Source organism: Amphiprion ocellaris, chromosome 16 (assembly GCF_022539595.1).
Source record: "Amphiprion ocellaris isolate individual 3 ecotype Okinawa chromosome 16, ASM2253959v1, whole genome shotgun sequence".
Classification (NCBI taxonomy): domain Eukaryota; kingdom Metazoa; phylum Chordata; class Actinopteri; family Pomacentridae; genus Amphiprion; species Amphiprion ocellaris.
Window position 1 is genome coordinate 7,996,508 of NC_072781.1, and position 18,205 is coordinate 8,014,712.

Genomic DNA, 18,205 nt, shown 5'->3' on the forward strand with positions numbered 1-18,205 from the left:
CAAAGTAATGAGAAGCTCCATCTATAGGATATAACACACATAGCAGGAAGTCTGTCACTGATGAATAACTACAAATGAGCTGCCTTGGTTTAATCATTTTTTAGCTGTAAGAAAAGTACAATGCCATTTAAAATGAAGATGATGGATAAAAGCTCTGTTTCAGGTACTGGTGCAGGAATTAAATAAGCAAAAACATGGGCTGGCATTAATGGCACGTATTACCTCAGCAAAACACCTTAAACTAACCAATGTCAAAATTATGAGCTGAATCCCTGCTCTGCAATCAACAAAAAGATCCAGTTTCAGCATAACTGTCAAACTAACACTGCAGTGTTGAAACAATGATTGATGACTAATGCTTTGTCTTTTGATTAATTCATTATATCTACCCAGTGGTATCCATTATCATAAAAGAAAACTAAACTCCACCATTTAATATTCTCTGGGTGTCCTCTATTACAAACTACTTGGACCCCGGGCTGTAAGATGATTTGTAAGAATGTGTAAAAATGTGATTCTGTCACACAAATGTATTATAATATCTCTTCTGAAAAGTTCCATTTTCTTGTAAAATATTCAATAGCTTTCAGGCATTAGGCTTCTGAGACTATTTGAAAAGAGGGTATCACTTTTTGATTCAACTGTTCACTTCTGTGTAAAATCCTCTCTGTGGCCGGAGGTAAGCATTATTTTGGCTAAATGGATGTTAAGCTAAAAAGATTTAAATCACTCTCACTACAACAATGGCCCATCAGTCATTGTAGATTTCTGCAATTTCAGTCACTGACTTCAAACAAGATGTCTGAGAAATATTGTAATTATTAGTTAAACTTTTTGAAAAACAGTGTTAGTAAACTTCAAGCATCAGAAGAGATTTTGTCAACTCATTTCACTATATTCTAGCAGCAAAGTTTCAACATGGCTGGATTTTATATACAATACTTTTCTTGGAAAGCTCATAAAGCTACACTTTTATCAAACCAGTATCAACAAAAGTATCAATAACCTATGTATTAATATACTAGTAAATCTATAAACCTAACCAAGACCTTGAAAGACAGTAAGACATGATTTCTCTTTGTGTGTATTTTTTATAATTCTGTCTACACTATTATGATAAACAAACACGCAATCTCTGTTGAATCTTCCATTCACTAGAAATCTAGAGAAACATGTTTCATTTTCAAGCCTATTGTGTGGCTCCCTCTTGTGATAGAGTAGCATTACATCCACTTGTTTCTGAATGTTTAAACTCTATGCAGTGTCAAACGTTGACCATTAGATGGCAGTAGAAGATGTGAGCTCAAGCAACAGTACCTCTCTGTTGGGCTATTACTGACCGACTGCCCAGTAAAATGTGTCTAAATCATCTTTTATGTGGGAGAAAATGTCACCTGTAATCTACTCAGTCTAGGCTGACTGCTTTTTTTTCTTTTTACAACTTGTTCTCATCATGTTTCAGTGACTGTGAAACCTTGGTCACTTGAGCATAAAAACATTTTTCATTTTTTGCCCAAAAAATGCAAACAATCACTTCTATGCTCTATTAAAGCACCTAACATATTATCAATAAATGTTTCCTTACCATACCCTACACAGTGTATTTTTATGGCATCACAAGAACACCGCTCCTGTAAAGTTGAGCAGTTGTGGAGTAAAGGAGTGGCATCCTAAAGGTCATTTTGAATTGAACCAGATCTCCTAGCACTGAAGTGAGCACTTGGGTGGCATGGCTTTTAGACCTTACCACTCAATTTAAGCTGCACTGGACTGTCTCGGAGACTGGAGGAGGCAGAGTGTCACTTTGAAGTGAGATTAACATGTATGGGTATTGGGGGTTAGAGGTGATGGGCTGGGCGGTAGAGAGGAGACCACTGAAGAAGTTATTCTATCACCGTTTTCTCCTTCAGTGTTTAGAAAGGAGCTACAGATTTTGATGAGTTTAAATTCAAACTTTGGTGCGAAAAATACAGTCGCAGATGCCCTTCAGCTGAACATAAATCAAACGGGAAAAAAGGATTTTAACAAAAAGTAATCTTGCAGCCAGCCTGTAATTACTCCCACCATGACTTTGACCTGAGTATGACAAATGACTAGCCCGAGAGCCTCATTTGCCCTGAGACTTGAACTCAGCCGCACTCTCATGACACCACTGATCCTTCCCCATTTGCTCTGGCATCAGGTGTCACCTCCCAGAAATCATTATTAATAAAACACGGTGCCTCTCAACTAGCATCAATCAATCATCTTAGACACAGCAAACCCCTCTGGATCAAGGTGGGTCAGTACAAATAAAAGGCATTTATCCCAGCTGTTGAACCACACAAGCACTCATAGTTTTCTGTCGTATCCACTGTTTATAACTCACCAGAGGGCAATGTTTGGTATCTAACAGTTCATTAAACAGACAGAGTGCTAATGCTTTCTGTTAATAATTTCTGATAAAATGTAGTTACTCACTCAGTGGGAGGGTTGAGGTCCTCTGACTTAGTCTCAAAGAACTTAAGGACCTCCTCACTTTGGGAAATGTGCGATGGAAGCTTCATCAGAGCCTGCGGGAGAGAAGGGAGGGAAAAGCTACTACACATACATAAAAGGTTGCATGTATGTTTGAAAGTTCTTCAGTTTGCTTTGAATGGCAATGAGTAACCAATTCATAACACTTAGTCACTGCACAGTCAGTCAGACGAGAAGCCCAGGCAGAGATGTGGAGGGTGTGGAGGGGAAGGAAGAAGGCCCTGAGCCCAGAGTGAATGTTAAAACAAAGAAAAACACAGAGGGGTTATATAGTGTAACAACCGGTTGCCTCAGCTCGATTAAAATTCAAATTGAGCTGCCTCAACCCACTGCGCTTGAATTAGAAAAGACACAATCATAGAAACAAAATTCAAAAGAAAGCCTCCTGCCTTCACAACAAATCTCGTTTAGTTCCACTAAATGAAAACTGCTGCCACACTTGGCAACACACCTGCCCCAAATTCACTTCTCAGACCCGATGAATAGAAGAGGGTGAGGTAGCCATCTGCACTCACTACTACACTTAAAGTCTGCTGATTCATTCTTAGTCTGTTTTACCCTTGTGTGCCCCCATTTCCCTCGTTTCCTTACGTGCTGCCTATTTACACTGGTGACAGGAAACGGCCCGTGCAGATAGAGCAGTTGCTTTCCTGTTGAGGCTGGTGTGGAACATAAATGTTGAGGCCTGCCTAAAAAATACTGCGGCAAATATTCAGGGAGTAGAGCGCTGATGTAGATAAAGTACTCTTCCAACCAATACATAAATGGAGAATGAGTAGTCTGTCCTAGAAGACAAGATGTATTGTACTAAAAGTGCTGGACACAAACTGAGAAAAATACAGTCTTTATCTTACTTTGCAGTAATTATCCAGGTGCTTCAGCCTCTTGACTGCTACATCTCTTATGTGACTTCGGCGAAACAAGACTTTACCTGAAGAAAGATGAAGCATTGTTAGATGTATACGCATCTCCAACAACAATTAGAATTAGAACAGTTAACATTAAAATCAGATTTACCAATAAAGTCCTGCTTTTGGCTAAACATTTACAACAACGCAGTATGATCCTTTTCTAGCAGAGTAGATTCAGATTCAGCCAGTACTGACGGTTGGATATATACTCATTACTAATGAATGAAAATCGCATTAACAGTAGTGAAAGTAGGACACTCTTATTCTTGAATCCCCAGTTTCTAACTCCTAGAAGACTGACTGCTAATATTAGTGTCAAAATCCATGAAACCCACAAAAAAAAGTGAAACCTTGCAAACTGCTTGCTGTGTGTAAGTGAATACAGTTCACCCCATGTTGGGCTTGCAGAGAGATCAAAACAGCGCTGGTCAGCCTCAAGCAGCACAGCTTGTCTAACAAAGGATCTCTTCACTGCTCTGGCCCACAATGACTTTATCAGATTAGACAAATCCCTCTCTGCTAGCCTCCTACTGACATGGCTGACCACAAATTGATTTGGCCTGGGTGGAGTATGGAAGTTAATAAAACGATGCATTGTGGTAGGCCATGTTATGGAGTGTGTAGGAGAACTTCAGTAGTGCACGGCAGATGTATTACAGTGCTCTTGGATAAATCAAATGCTGACTGTGATGCTGTCAGTGATATCAAAGTGTTGTGCACTAAGTGTATTACCTGGCAAAAAGGGAATAATTCTCTTTTTTGGGTCCTTCTGCCCTCCTTCAATCGGGAATTTGTCGAGGATTCGCATCTGCAAAAGCAAGAGAAAATATAGTGTCACAAACTCAAAGCATCCCTTTTTATTATCACTAACAGATACATGCCAATATAAAAGGCAAGCAATCACTGTAACTGTATGATAGAAAAACCACATGAACTGCCTTTCATCTACCACAAGTTTATCAGTCAGCGTTGAAAGTGTAGTAATCTGCGATAAGAATAGAAACAGAAAAAAGGGGGTTGGAAACTCTCTAAAAACAGCTGACTTCTTTGTTAGAGTTCATGAAGTCAACAGAGGGTTTAATTACATGTCATCTGAAAAACTACTGTGTCGTGGAACTGCAAACAGATTCTCTTTGATCGCTGGGGCAGAAGACAAGGTTACGTCACCCATGCTCATCTGAGAAAAAAAAAACTCAAAAGCTTAAGGAGCTTAAAGAGCCATCAGGGTAGATAATTAGCACTTTGATGTTAACACTTGATTCATATGTCCATTTACAGGATCGATCTCTTGAGAGATTGGGTATGGAGTTGAACAGACACTAAAACACATACAAAGCAGGCTGTGTCAAGTCATTTACGATGGCAGCAGATTTTAAGAGTAGCAGCTTGTCTGCTCAGATATGTGTGCATCCGTTCCATATGCCGCATACTCTGTGTGATGGATGAGCTTGTTTGGGTGACTGCTGAATAAAACATGCACTGTGAATGTACTAAGTATGTCTCTGTAACACGGACAAGAATTTCCAGTTTCCTCCCTCAACAAATTACGGCCATATCATGAATGTACATGAGAGCATCCTACAGTACGAGCAGGCTTGAGATCCAGATGTAGCCCCACCTTCGTTCGTTCTGCCTTGCCTCGTTCCAGATGTGCTTTGTTACAGAGCAAAGACTGTGAGCGTCAAGCTAAAGCACACTCAACCCCGGAGGAGGAGACCATGAGGCTAGTCTCAGTCAAAATGGAGCCAAAAAGAACCAGGTGGACAAACAGAATCAAGCTTGGAGGGTAAAGTTGGACCCAGTCTGTCTGGGCCTGTAGGAGTTGTTTGTAGGACCTCTCCAGTAAGAGGTGGTTTGGTTTTCCTTCTTGTGGTTCTTTCTTTTCCACTCTCATCTGCTGCCTTTGCTAAATCTTAAAATTTCTCACAGGGCATAGCGTTTCCCCCCTCCTCCAAACTATAGACAGCTAACGAGAAATGGTTTCCTATCATTATTGTGTTTTAAGGGCAAGCAAAGGGCTGAGTATAAAGAACTGTCCTGGTCAACCACACCTGCACACATGCATGGTGAGATTTATGCTCTTACTAAGATTATAGTCTTGTGCCAATGAAACTGAAAAGGCAAAACTTCAAATGTGTACACAAACCAGACTGTTTTCCTTTATGATACTATGCCAATAACACAATTTTACAGCAAGAGTGGAACTTCCAAAAATCCCAGTCGTTGTACCAGTGCATTGGCTGCCGTACTGTTTGTCTGTCACACGGAGCTGCACACTCATCATGTTATCAGCCTCACAGCTGGATGTAGCCGTATACTCCCTCTAAGATGGGAATGCTCACTCAACACCTTCACAAACCGCCTCGGCTGAGAGAGAAGCTTCTCATCCAGAAGTGAGGATGACATCACCCCCAGAGTCCTGGCTGGATACACTCACAGCTCCGCAGGACAGGTGTGAAAACCGTTTCTATGGCAACTTGGAACAAAACTCTGAGGGAAAACATTTCTCACATTTCGTATACCTTTAATTTTGAGGCTTCGGAAACCAGAGACACTGTAATTAATCTATATTTCTCTCCCAAACTCTGGCCAGGAGACTTCAGTGTATTAAGCTGCAGTGTTCCCAGTGGGAAAATGAACATGTCCATACAGTAACAGGTGCTATGACATAATCTCATTTCCCAGTCTCTTTCCACATGCTTGATAATCAGTGCTGTGAATAAATGCCGGAGGTAGGAATTGCAGAAAACTCTCAATCATCAAACATATCTCTATTTTGGCCTGGTGATATGATGAACATAAATTATGGTGACAGGAAAACCCAAAACAGCTTCTGTAAACTGTAATGATAATCATTTTGTAGCATTTAAACTTAAGTGTGCTCAGAGAAAGGAGGGAGGAAGAGACAAAGAGAGGCTGCTCTGTGCAGCAGACAAAGAAACTTTTCTGAATCTCAGACAGGGGGAGTTTGGAGGAATGTTTGAGTGGGAAAACAATCCCATTCCATCCCTGCGTTGTGTTGTGACATCCACGCGATAGCTGTTTACTGCAGAGGACTCATGGCGCAACAGCCATTAAGAAACTGTTTCACATTAACTTAAAGAGAATCACATTTTATCATCCACAATCCTACAAAAGCTGTTGCTACATTGTTATTAGACACAAGTGAGAAAGAGTGCATTTAATACTACACTGAAAAGTGCTCAGATCTTTGGTTAGTTTTTCTCTTCAACCTAAGGGCTCAATTTACTATAATTTGTTTATTAACTAAAAGGGAACACCAACAATTTTATGCATCGAAATACATCTCAGGGTCTAATATGAACGCAAAGAAAAAAAAACCTTTTGGGGCTCCAGAAGCAGCAAAATGTAATGTGATAAACTGTGTCAAATTATGTCATTTGAGGTAGTTTTGGTGGGAGGCAAAAACTACAAGTTTGGAGATGGGATACAGATGGCAGTGCGGTGTTAAAAGGAAGTGAATTTACTCATCTTTACTTGAGGTTTGCACCTTGAGACCACACCCTTATGAGTAGCTACTCGTGTAACACACCCAAATTGCAGACTAAACAGTCAGAGGTTGCGATGTATTGTGAGCAATGTAGGCACCAGGATTTGACACAGTGAAAATATACACAGTGTAAGAAGAAGTATCTCTGGTTATGCTCATAGACGGTACAAAAACAATGGCCATAGCGAACATGACATCAGCCACTGGCTTCTGAATTATTGTTCTGAAGCCTCGAATTTGGCATTTGGTCTTTTGAAACGGGACATGATGGATCTGTTTGTCTGCTACACACGGTGATACAGTAGCAACCTGTCAATCACGAGGTAACCCTGCCCCTAAATATAGTTTTATGCATTATTGTCAATTTTGCTTTATATGGGAACTTAATCTATTAAATGCTGTATAATGCTGCTTTGAAAAAGTCTTAAGCTTGTGATTGAGACCATAAACACATTAGGAAAATGTTTACTGAGGTAACAAATCAAGAGAGAAGTATAGTTGTTTTCTCATTAGTCTGATTCACCAGATGTACGAGCAGGTATGAGCCCTCACACATTTCAAGCGGCTTTGTTCTACTTTCCGATCCTTGTGTGTTACGGATTTGTTCACTACCACACTGAAAATCATGGTTTTGCCAAGAATTTAGATCGTGCAAAAAGCCAGCCCTGCTATTTTTTTTGCGGTGAATTATCCATTTTAATCACAGTGCTCGCCTCCCTGCATGTAAAGGTTCCACCACAACAATTCCACCCGCCACTATTTCGGGGGGACACCGAAGCCGCATCCTTCGCTTAGATCCACTCACAACAACTGTGATTGGTTCAAAGAATTACAAACAAGTCAGAGCGCTCTTTTCCCCTATGGCACAATAGTACGATATATATACTCTAAAACTGCTGCATCAGTTGAGAATGTATTGCTACGGGAGGGCAACATACAAATTGCTGGGCTTATGTGAGACCATATATGCCTCCAAAACAGCCCATGTTTGACAACAGTTTTTGAGAAAAATAACCTTTTAAAAGAACCCAACTTGTGTCAGGAATGTAGGCCAGACAAATTATAATGCAGACAGGGTAGAGCTGACCATGGTCCAACTCCCCAGTCCAAAAATAATGACGACTAAGGGATTTTTGGAGAAGTTTCAGTCCAAAAGAAAACCAGGCCAGCTTACACACTCCACAATCCCCCCGTGGAATGCAGTGACCCGTGTGCTCTGTCCGCTGTGGTTGAAGGGTGTGTAGAGGGGGAGACCTCATGCGCTTGACACACTGACCAATTCTGCTCACGTCAAACATGTGTAGGTCAAAAACATTTCCCTTTGACACCAGACTCAGCACTATTCTTGCATGAAAACAACTGTTTCTAAAACAAGTGTTCAAAGTGCTCAACTCTACGCACACATCACAAAGAGCACACTTCACTGTAGGTCAGCAAAAAAGACAAAGAAAGAAGGAATCAGACAAAAAGGAGATGGGATCCTGGTAATTTATGATAATTGCCTCCCAGAGGAGCAGTTATGAATTTAGTGTGCTGGAAAGATTTAAATCATTTGCAGTGAGTGCATTTTTGGATGTTCATTTGGCAATAAAAATGGATACTTCATCTTTAAAAGACAATCCATAAAGCTGCCTGTTGTTGACGAGGACTTTTATGTGGCCAGCAGCGTAGTGCTTACCAGTGTTAGACATGATATGACAGATCTAAAACTGCTTAAGAGGCTTTTTTTTTTTTTTTTTGCTGTGTGACCTTAGTTAGTTTTCATTCTGAATTCATGCTTATCAGATGAGATCATGGTCACATTTGTCAGTCCAAGGGTGTCAAATGCATGTTTTCCCTGTCAGCTTCTTACGAACATAACACATGCGATTGTGCTGCAAAGCGTTTGGAAAAAATAGTAGGTGTCAGTTGGCAGACACACAAACAAAAGCTCAGTTTCTGCATGGAGAGAAGACAAGTATTATAATACAGGCATTAGAAAAATGAGACTATAGGAACACTGTCATTCCCAGTGAAATCATATGAAAACATGCTAAAGTAGCATACAGTAGTTGTAGACTATCTAAACATCCAATCGAAAGCTTATTTTTGAAATCTTTAAATCCAAAGCTTCAAAGCTGCTCATTACCCCAACACCGTACCTTTTATATGCCACAACTTCCTATTCATTTTATCTTGTGCATTCTGGGACTTGTATTTACATTACTTAACCTGTATTGTTCTTCTATAGGAAGCTTTATGCAAATTTCATGGATTTAAATGATGTCAACAAAAATGGCCTTGCAGGTATTTATTAATTTACATAACTGTAAGCAATGTTCTCTCACCTAAGAGTGAGAACATGCTTCTGTTTTTTACGCCACAAAATAATAAAATATAAACAATACATTTTCTTTCAGTGTGCTTCATTGTTGACACATATATAAGTATGTTATACAAATAAAACACACTATCCCCAGGCATTTTGTATAGACAGCTGCAGATTGTTGCTCTTCACGGATTACTATGGCCAGACAAACACACCCCGTCAGCAGGGATCTATGGACAAGACTAATGTTTACAGAGACAGGAGAGAAGCTCTGCTTCAATCAAACAGACTAGGGCAGAATTTTCCTGGCTATTAGCAAGAGACCAGAGAACAAAGGGTTTCCTATAGCCAGCCCACCAGAGCCACAGCAGAGTAGAGTGCAGTCCTACTGAGAGGGTTATCAGAGAAGAGCCAGAGACAAGGCTTTTACAAGACAAGTACTAGATAAGGTATGCACTTATTAAGGTTTTAACCCCACACACTGTTGCTTAGGCTGTTTAGATATTCGATTTGTTATCTTTCTAACAAATAAACTATAGTATAGAATATCTGTTTGGTTTAAATGTACACTTTATCCACTTTTAGGAAGTGCAGATATTTCACTGAAGGCTGCTGGATCAAGGATCAGGACTTTGCCCCATGCTGCATTCTGCATTCTGACTGAGGTCATGTTTTTTCCTGCGTCTGCTGACTGGATTTCCCCCATTTTCCGATTTCCAAGCCATCGTCTTAAATGAGACCTTTCGCTAAGCCCAGTGCTTTCCAGCAGCTGAACAGAAAGTCGTGACCGAAAGGTTAAACTGACTTCACAAAGCTTATTATGGCAATATGATAAAGAGATATTAAGACAATTTAACATTAACAGAAAATGTAAAGCTTTATGGTTTTTGAGCAACTTCCTATGCAAATGTAAATGAAAGCTGTAACAGTACTTTGTTATTCTGAGAGTGTAACTTACCTGCAGGTCAAAGAATTTGCTGTATCTCCTATAGATGACATGTGAAGTGGAGTCTGAGTAAGTGACATTGATAAGGTACACCTAGAGAGAAAAGCACAAACAAAAGAGGTCCATTAGGGGCAAAGTCGCTTTGTCAAAGACACCACGGCACCGCTTTAGCCCTCCAGACTAACTTCAAAAGGTCGTCAAAGGTCAAATAAACTCATTAAGTTCCTCTGTTTCAGTCACACATTGGAAAGCCATCAGGGGTCAATGAGAGGGCCAATGGATTTCAAGTATTATGTCATTAAAACCTTTGATAATGAATTGCATATTTGAGTGCAGTTGATTGAATGTGGGTGATTAAAATATTTCGAAACAGCCATGCATTTTTAAATTAGTTCTACAGGTTTTATTAAAAAAAACAAAAAATAACTGTGAAGCTGTCTGTTCACAACAAGCACCATTTCAACATCATGCTTTTAGTAGCAACATATCTTCAAAGTTTACTTTACAAAGTCCACCTGAGTCCATTGTTTAAGGAAATGAATGATGCTCCCATTATGTCAACAACATCTAGCAGTTTTATCTATCACAGTAAATAATGGAAGGGGAAAAGTGCTTATTCGTTCTGAAGCTGAAATGGTACTATCACTTCCTTGGCAGACAACAGTCATTTACCGAACAAAACACTGTTGCTGGAAATTTCCCAAAATAAATCCTTTATTTACTGCAACAATAAAGGGCCCAGAGAACAATTGTGCAAACCCTGAGGTTCGGAAACAGATGGCTCCACCTAATGCATTTCCATCTAAGCGCATGGCACTGAGTGTTTATAAAAGCAGCATTTACACATATGGTGGCAAGCTGCACAAGGACATCAGTTGCTGGTTTGAAACAAAGTCTTCTTTCTGCAAACACTTTATTACAGAGAGATTGTGCAGCGAGACCGAACGAGTTCTCCAACAGCTCGCTAATTAGATACAGACACCCTGACCAAACACTGAATTCAGGTCATAGCATGAGCCACAGTGGTGGTGTGTGAGGTCAAGATACATCCCAAAAGAACAATGAACCATGTTCATGTTTGAGCATGCCCGCATAACACAACAGAGAAAAAATTCTGAGATTAACAGATTGAATAATGTGTCATTTTTAAGGATTATTTATGGTAACGTCAGGAATTAATTCAGATGGTTGTAGCCATTATTACTAATCTTTTATAGAGCTTTTGCAGTTTTATGATAGAGAGTTACACTCTTTACAGCGAATTCCAAATAAGTAAACAAATAAATGCACATAAATATCTCTGCGTGCGCTCACTTGCAATATATATCCATAACGGGTGGTCATATATAGCTGATAGGAACATTGTTACTATAAATATTTAAGTCTGTATTTAACAAGGGTGTTCATGCAGTAAACTGAAGACTTGTCATTGATCTCATCTCTTCTGAATGATCCCCCTCAGGCAATGTATGTAAACAAGGATTAGCTGCCATGCACTCTGCGGCTCCAGTGCCATGAGTCTGTGGAAGGAAGTCACACTTGAACAGTGGGGACAAAAGACAAAGGGCTGCTTCTTTCCTCCCTCCAACCGGATAAGCATTTCCAGTTGCTTAGCTCATAGATAATGAGATTTTATTTTCTTCCTCTTCTTTGCTCGTGGGGACTTCCCAGTCGAACCTCACCTCCGGCTTTAATCCCAAGAGAAAAGTCTGTGCCCTGTGTTTAGTGGCTTTCGGGAGTCTCCCTCAGCGGGAGATGGATGATGCAATTGATCCCAACTCTCAGGTTAATTAATCTAATTGGACCTGATGGACTAATTGATTTTTTCAGTCCCGCTGAGACATGTCTCATGGCTCATCGGATTTGATCGCCCAAGTCAGGAAGATAACACCATGGTCAGACCATGCAGTCAAACAAGACTAATAGTCTACGGACATGATAGCAGTTCTGTGAGACAATGCTTAAGCACAGCAGTGCTTTGTGATAAATGCTAATTTTAGAAAGCTAACATGCTAACAGTGACAATAATAACATTCTGATGGCAGGCAGCTGCAATGTTAAGTGTAGCATGTTAGCATGCTACTGTTTTGTAAATGGCATTAGATACAAAATACAGTTGAGGCTGACGGTAATGTCAGCTACTTCAATAAACAAAATGCTGGACAAACTGACATTTTTAAAACTCACCAGCATCTTTAGGATTCATCCTTTGGGCAGCATGAATGTCTGCACCAAATTTCATATCTATCTAGCTAATGACAATGGACTCTAAAACCGTCTGCTGCCAAAGGTTGCCACAAAAAATTTCTAAGTCATATTAACTTTTATTGTCCACTGAAGATCAATCCTACAGATTTCCCAATCCCCCAGACTTTTCCTTTGTGCTACCAAGAGACCCACCTTTGACACTTAGAACCAAATGTAAACATGCTAATATGCTAAACTTAAAATGTGAACATGGTAAACATCATACCTGCAACACGTTAATATTTTCTGTCCATTCAAAGCTGCTGTTAAACAGTATTTTGGAGGAAAAAAATCTTCTTCTTCTCACTGCTCTAAAACATAGCACTGCATGCCAATAATAAAACTCTCAAATATTTATCAGCCAGAGACTATGACTACCTTACAACCCAGTTTAACTTTTCTCTGACTAATTATTGTGATGCAAGGTCAGCTGTAATTTATAGTGGATCCTACTGTTTTGAGCATATAACTGTATTGTAGTAGGAGATATTTGAAAAATGTGTCAACCAAATGTTACGCCTTTAATAGTCAATTTGTGATTATCTCTTGTCATGTTTAGTTAGTGTCTAGACACAATCACTTGAATAAACTCTTTATGCTTCCATTCAGCAGATTGATTCTGAAGAAAAGCGAAAAATTCAATTATGTCTATGGCTGAGGGACTATGACTGTGACATTTATTTACTCATTTGTCTGGTGGAATGAAGCATAAAAATGGAGTGCAAAAATAAGTCAATTCACTCAATGCACAACACACTAAGAAAATTGTGAAATATATCATTTTTTTAATCAATTCATCTCTCTGCAATATTAAAGCGAGGTTAGTCTCCTTTTAAATCGGAACTTTTCTCCAACAGTCTCCAAAGGGGATAAATCGGAAAACATAAAATAAAAAGAAAAGGCTATTCTACATTTATCAGCACTAATTGTACATGTTTGTATTATCTTGTATTTATATTGATTTTGTCTGGCAATGTTCATGTAATGATTTGTGAGATCTGTAAATTAGATAAGTCCTTTATTTCTCCCCACACCAGGGGAAAGTCACATTGTTACAGCAGCTTATGTAGCAATAGATGTAGTAGTAGAAATAAAATAATAACAGAACAACAGTAGTAATATTTACAATATGTACAGGGATGAGAAATGAGGATGAAATTAAATTGTTTATTTGTTCTGCGTTAGAAACAACCACTAGCCATAAATTTCTGTTCATAACCCTTTGATGCGCAGTGTGGGTCAGGAGATACCTCCATTCCATTGGATTTGAGTCACTTTTGACCCATGTTGCACATCAAAGAATCTAAATCTCTCAGTACTTCAACAACTAATTGGTCTTCACTTTGTTAATATACGTCTGACTAAAATGCTTGATGAGTTTTATGGGGGACAAATATAGCAACCGGAACTTCATTTCAGGTTTACCTCTGTAAAGATTTTGTTGACCACAAAACTATGCAAGAAGATGAAAGCCAGGATGGCAATCCCTATGTATACTCACAGCCAAGATATTAACAAAAAATGCTGCTGCCAACATCTCAGGCACCAATCCTTTTTCTTATGAGATTTGAGACTTTCTTTACAATCATCACTGTTGCTTTTCCCCTGTGATACTGGTCTAAGGAGCTCATGAACCTGGAGACATCTTCTTTCTGTTTGCCGATACAAGCGCACACCAGCTACAACCATGAAGAGATGCAGTGCAAAACCTCTCTTTAGCCTAAATAGAGGTTACACAAGGGCATGTGGATTCAAAGAATCTTTAGCTTCATAACAATGGATGTTGGTTTGGTGAGAAAGACTGAACAAACTCCTGAAACTAGACACAATGACATCTTCCAGTGGAACTTTCATTAGTCATTTTTTTAACGTCACTTTGAAGCGGATACTCTTCCTTTAAATGAATGGAACGCAAACTGCCCACATGCTCATTTCCTGCTTAATGGCGATGATGACATCTTTGCCAACAGGCAAAATGGTTGATGATCTGTAAGCTTCAGTGACACTTATGGAAGCAAGTACCTCTTTACTGGCTATACATAAATACAAGCAAGTATTTTAACGCAGTTCAAACCCCACTACTGTGGTTCTGCCTTGCTATACAAAGTTACATATACAACATGTCCCAGTTTATTCCCATTTTTCTATGTCTGGCCAATTAAGACTGCATCTGGATCTTTTGTGGGTCTAAAGATGCTAAGATGATACATTCCCTTCACTAAAGTAGATAAATATAACATTGGCCTTATCAAAGAACTGGAAATTCCTTAATATAGCAAATATGTATGTTATGTGGTACTAAATACATGACCCCGGTCTGCTTTTGGTGTTGCAAAATGGCTTAAGAAGACCAAAATTGTAACTTACAGGTGGTAAAATTGCTTTTCATCACTTTGCTTACTGCAGTTTACAGATTAAGATTGAAAACAGATGTTTATTGATTCAATCATGACAAAAAGATTGAACTGTTATATCATTCCCCTGTTACAACTACTACTTAGTTGTCAGCACAGGTCAGACTTTGCTTTTATCTTACACCATTTTTGTGGATAAACAGTCAGCCAGACACCCACTGGCACAGAAGTAGAGTGTGACAAAACATGGTAAACTGTGTTTTCTATACAGTATTTGATGAAGATCACAGATAACGTCAGTTTAGGAATGCCTCTGTGTGATTTTTCCTTGAACTATCTAAGTGCGGGAGAGTATATGCATTACACATTTATGTAACTGCGGTCAGTTTGGTGTTGAATTAGTGGTGACCAGGATGGATATCGGTGTACAACACATGACGAAACAGAAGCACAGACTCATCAAGATTTAAAGAGAAGTTTCTATATATGTTCCCAGTTCATTATGATGTCTTCTTTCTCTGCATAAATACACTGGAACAAGGCTAATTCTCAGTCAGACTGTGCCTCAAGACACAGACTATGAACAACAGCCTCAGTTAACGTTCTTTTTATCCTTTTCAAACTTACAAACACAAGCACTTGACTTGTCCTGCACCTTAGCTTGTTGGACGAGCAATATAATGAGTAACTGGTGGAAAGGGGCCAAGACACTCGTTATGTTGTTGGTTTTCAGGTCATATAGCCAATTAGCACATTTAACTGCATGTAAATGTTCCTGCAAATACCACATCTGTGAGTCTGGATGCTGGTGTGACCCTGAAATCTTCAATTCCACTTCTGGCTTACAACCTACAGCCCAAGTTTGTTTACTTTTTCTTCCCCTGCCAGGGCTCAGCCTGTGGGCTGCTGTCCATCAAACACAATCGCATGTACATACATATGGCTAACATCAAAGGAAGCATTTCTGATGTTTCCTATAGACCCTTCTTACTCCTCTATCAGTCATTTAAATGTAGAACATGCTGACATATTTGTTTTTGCAGTGAATTAGTCTTTAGTCTATGGCTATGCTGGCAGCAAAATGAGGCGGTCCTTAGACACAGTGATGCACTGCACTAAATGCCAAAATCAGAATACTAACAAACACAATGTTTATATGTAAACATGGCCATGTTTAACATGTATAATAATCACAATAACTGAATGTATTACCCTGCTAAAATTTACCAGCTACTGAGAACAATAAAGTTGAGGCTGATGGGAATGCCATTAGTTTTCAAAGTATTAGTTCAAAAATCTGCAAAAGAAAACATGGCAAAATGTGAAATTGTGATCTGTTGATGTTGCAAGATGGAAAGTTGGGTGAACCGTTAATGTCATAGATTCATATCATTCACTGCCACAAACCATCTCTCAGTGGGACAACAATAACGTGCTAGATTCATCCTCTGATCAGCATGAATGCCTGTGCAACATTTCATGGCACATCCATCAAGTTGCAGATACGCCGCCATCCATAAACCTGCTATAGCATGGCTCAGATTTCCAAAGAGACTGCACACAGTGTGGAGTCTGCGCTGGCGACGTTATCTCCACTTTAACAACAGGACTACAGCAACAGAGAACAATGAGGCAACTTACATAGTGTTTGGAGGGATTCCTTCTCTTCTGCACGTCCACAACATTCACGTCGAGGACAGTGCGGAACTGCATCTTGTCAGACCAAAAAGAATTTGCACCAAGAAACACTACAAAAAGTACATACGGAGAAGTTCACCCATGAAAACCTGATTATCAGAAATCACAAGGGAACTGCCTTGTGCGGTCACCAAGGAGAGAAAAAAGTTGAGAGGATGAAAAAAACTGAACTCTCCGCACTCAGGCTTTGGGTGCATCCATGGAATGATGTTGTCAGACGGTCTCGGAGCTTCTGAAGTCCTTGTGAAACATGACAACGCAATAAAACTGGCGTTTAATCAGAGTTCTCCTCCCCCAGGAGGGGCTGCACCGCTGCTGCACAGAGTAAGAGGGGCAGAGCAAGTCAATATGAACGGGGCGGTCCTGCTGCAGCTGGCTGGGCGCACTGCAAGCGACCCTTCAAAAAGTGAGGTCGGGCTGTTTCTTGGACTATTTCTTGCTTTTTTAAAACGCATGAAACAATGTACCAAACATCCATGCTCAAATCACTCATAGTTGGGCCAAACTTTGGATCCTGGAGCTGGAAAACATTAGATGCTGGATTTTACGCACTTTTTCTTGTGCGTAAAATGTGGATGGAGAGGAGAACTACAACCTATTTCCCACAATAGGCTGTGCACAATAAACAACTGCGACTATACACCGCAGCGGAAGAGAGAGAACTGACATGTTTGAGGTTTTGAAAAAAACATATTTGTGGCATTATACATTCATACTGAATGCCGATGTCACAGCTTTGCCCTCAACACGCACCAAAAATCACGACCGCAACATGCAAGCAAACATGTCATTTGTCTACTTCGCTGACAAGCGCATAACGTATCATTTATGTCGTCGACTTTGGCTTTCATTTCAAAGTCACATTGGCATTTCTGACAGCACTTAAACCAAAAGAACCTAGAAAATGACTTTGCTCCCCCCCTAGTGGATGAGCATGGAGGTGAGGAAGACAGCAACATCTATTTTCTCCACATGGTGGCGCTGCACAACTCAAGTGGTGCATCTTTTTCTTCATACTATGGAAATAGCAAGAAGAATACTTTTTTCTCCTCTGCATTCATTGGACAGCTATAGTTTCTCAGTTTTATAGACTCAAAATTACATATTATATGCTCATAAAATTTGTCAATTTGCTGCCAAATTGTTTTTCAAAAATTATTTGGACAATAAAATGCTTTATAATCCACCTGAATGATATAGCACACTGAGATGCAATTTTACCCGATGCTTTTTTAAAAGAACTTTTTATAATGAAACAGGATTTAGATAGTATGTGCCATTTGTACTTTTATTTAAAGTCTCTCTCTCAAAAATGTGTTCTGGTCTCTTGGATGGTAGTCTTTGCAGAGCTTGAATGGTTTGAATTTTGCGTGCACTAAAAATCCTAATTTATGGTGTCTGTCTGCAAGAATAATTCGCTGCATCATGATGTGGAAGCAGGTGGAGATGACATTATAGGAACTTTTAGCCAGGAAATTAAAGTTTCATAATGGAAAGCTCATATCACTATTCAAAATAAAATATTGATTAAATTTATTCAGTCAATATTTGTCTGGGAGAGCTTTAAGTGAAGGATGTGAGTAAGCCTACAGTAGTAGTAATTACTTCTAAAGAGAAGTTAGAGATGAAATCCTACTCAATCAGTTTCAACACAAATATGCCTCATAGCCTACATGTTAATAGGTAAAGCTGACAGAGTAATTCAGCAGTGTG

General features: G+C 39.5%; 1 protein-coding gene across 2 annotated transcripts in view; it reads right to left on the reverse strand.

Annotated features, from left to right (window-relative positions):
* Nucleotides 1-16,736, reverse strand: part of LOC111580709 (SH3 and PX domain-containing protein 2A-like) — a 52,985-nt gene extending 36,249 nt beyond the window's left edge. For both annotated transcript variants that reach the window (XM_055018529.1, XM_023288570.3), the window contains exons 1-5: nucleotides 16,436-16,736; nucleotides 10,206-10,286; nucleotides 4,161-4,236; nucleotides 3,372-3,448; nucleotides 2,461-2,552 (exon numbers count right to left, since the gene is read on the reverse strand). In XM_055018529.1, coding sequence (XP_054874504.1) covers nucleotides 2,461-2,552; nucleotides 3,372-3,448; nucleotides 4,161-4,236; nucleotides 10,206-10,286; nucleotides 16,436-16,507 — 398 coding nt within the window. In that variant the 5' untranslated portion in view covers nucleotides 16,508-16,736. The remainder of the gene's footprint in view (nucleotides 1-2,460; nucleotides 2,553-3,371; nucleotides 3,449-4,160; nucleotides 4,237-10,205; nucleotides 10,287-16,435) is intronic.
* Between the last annotated feature and the right edge of the window lie 1,469 nt (nucleotides 16,737-18,205).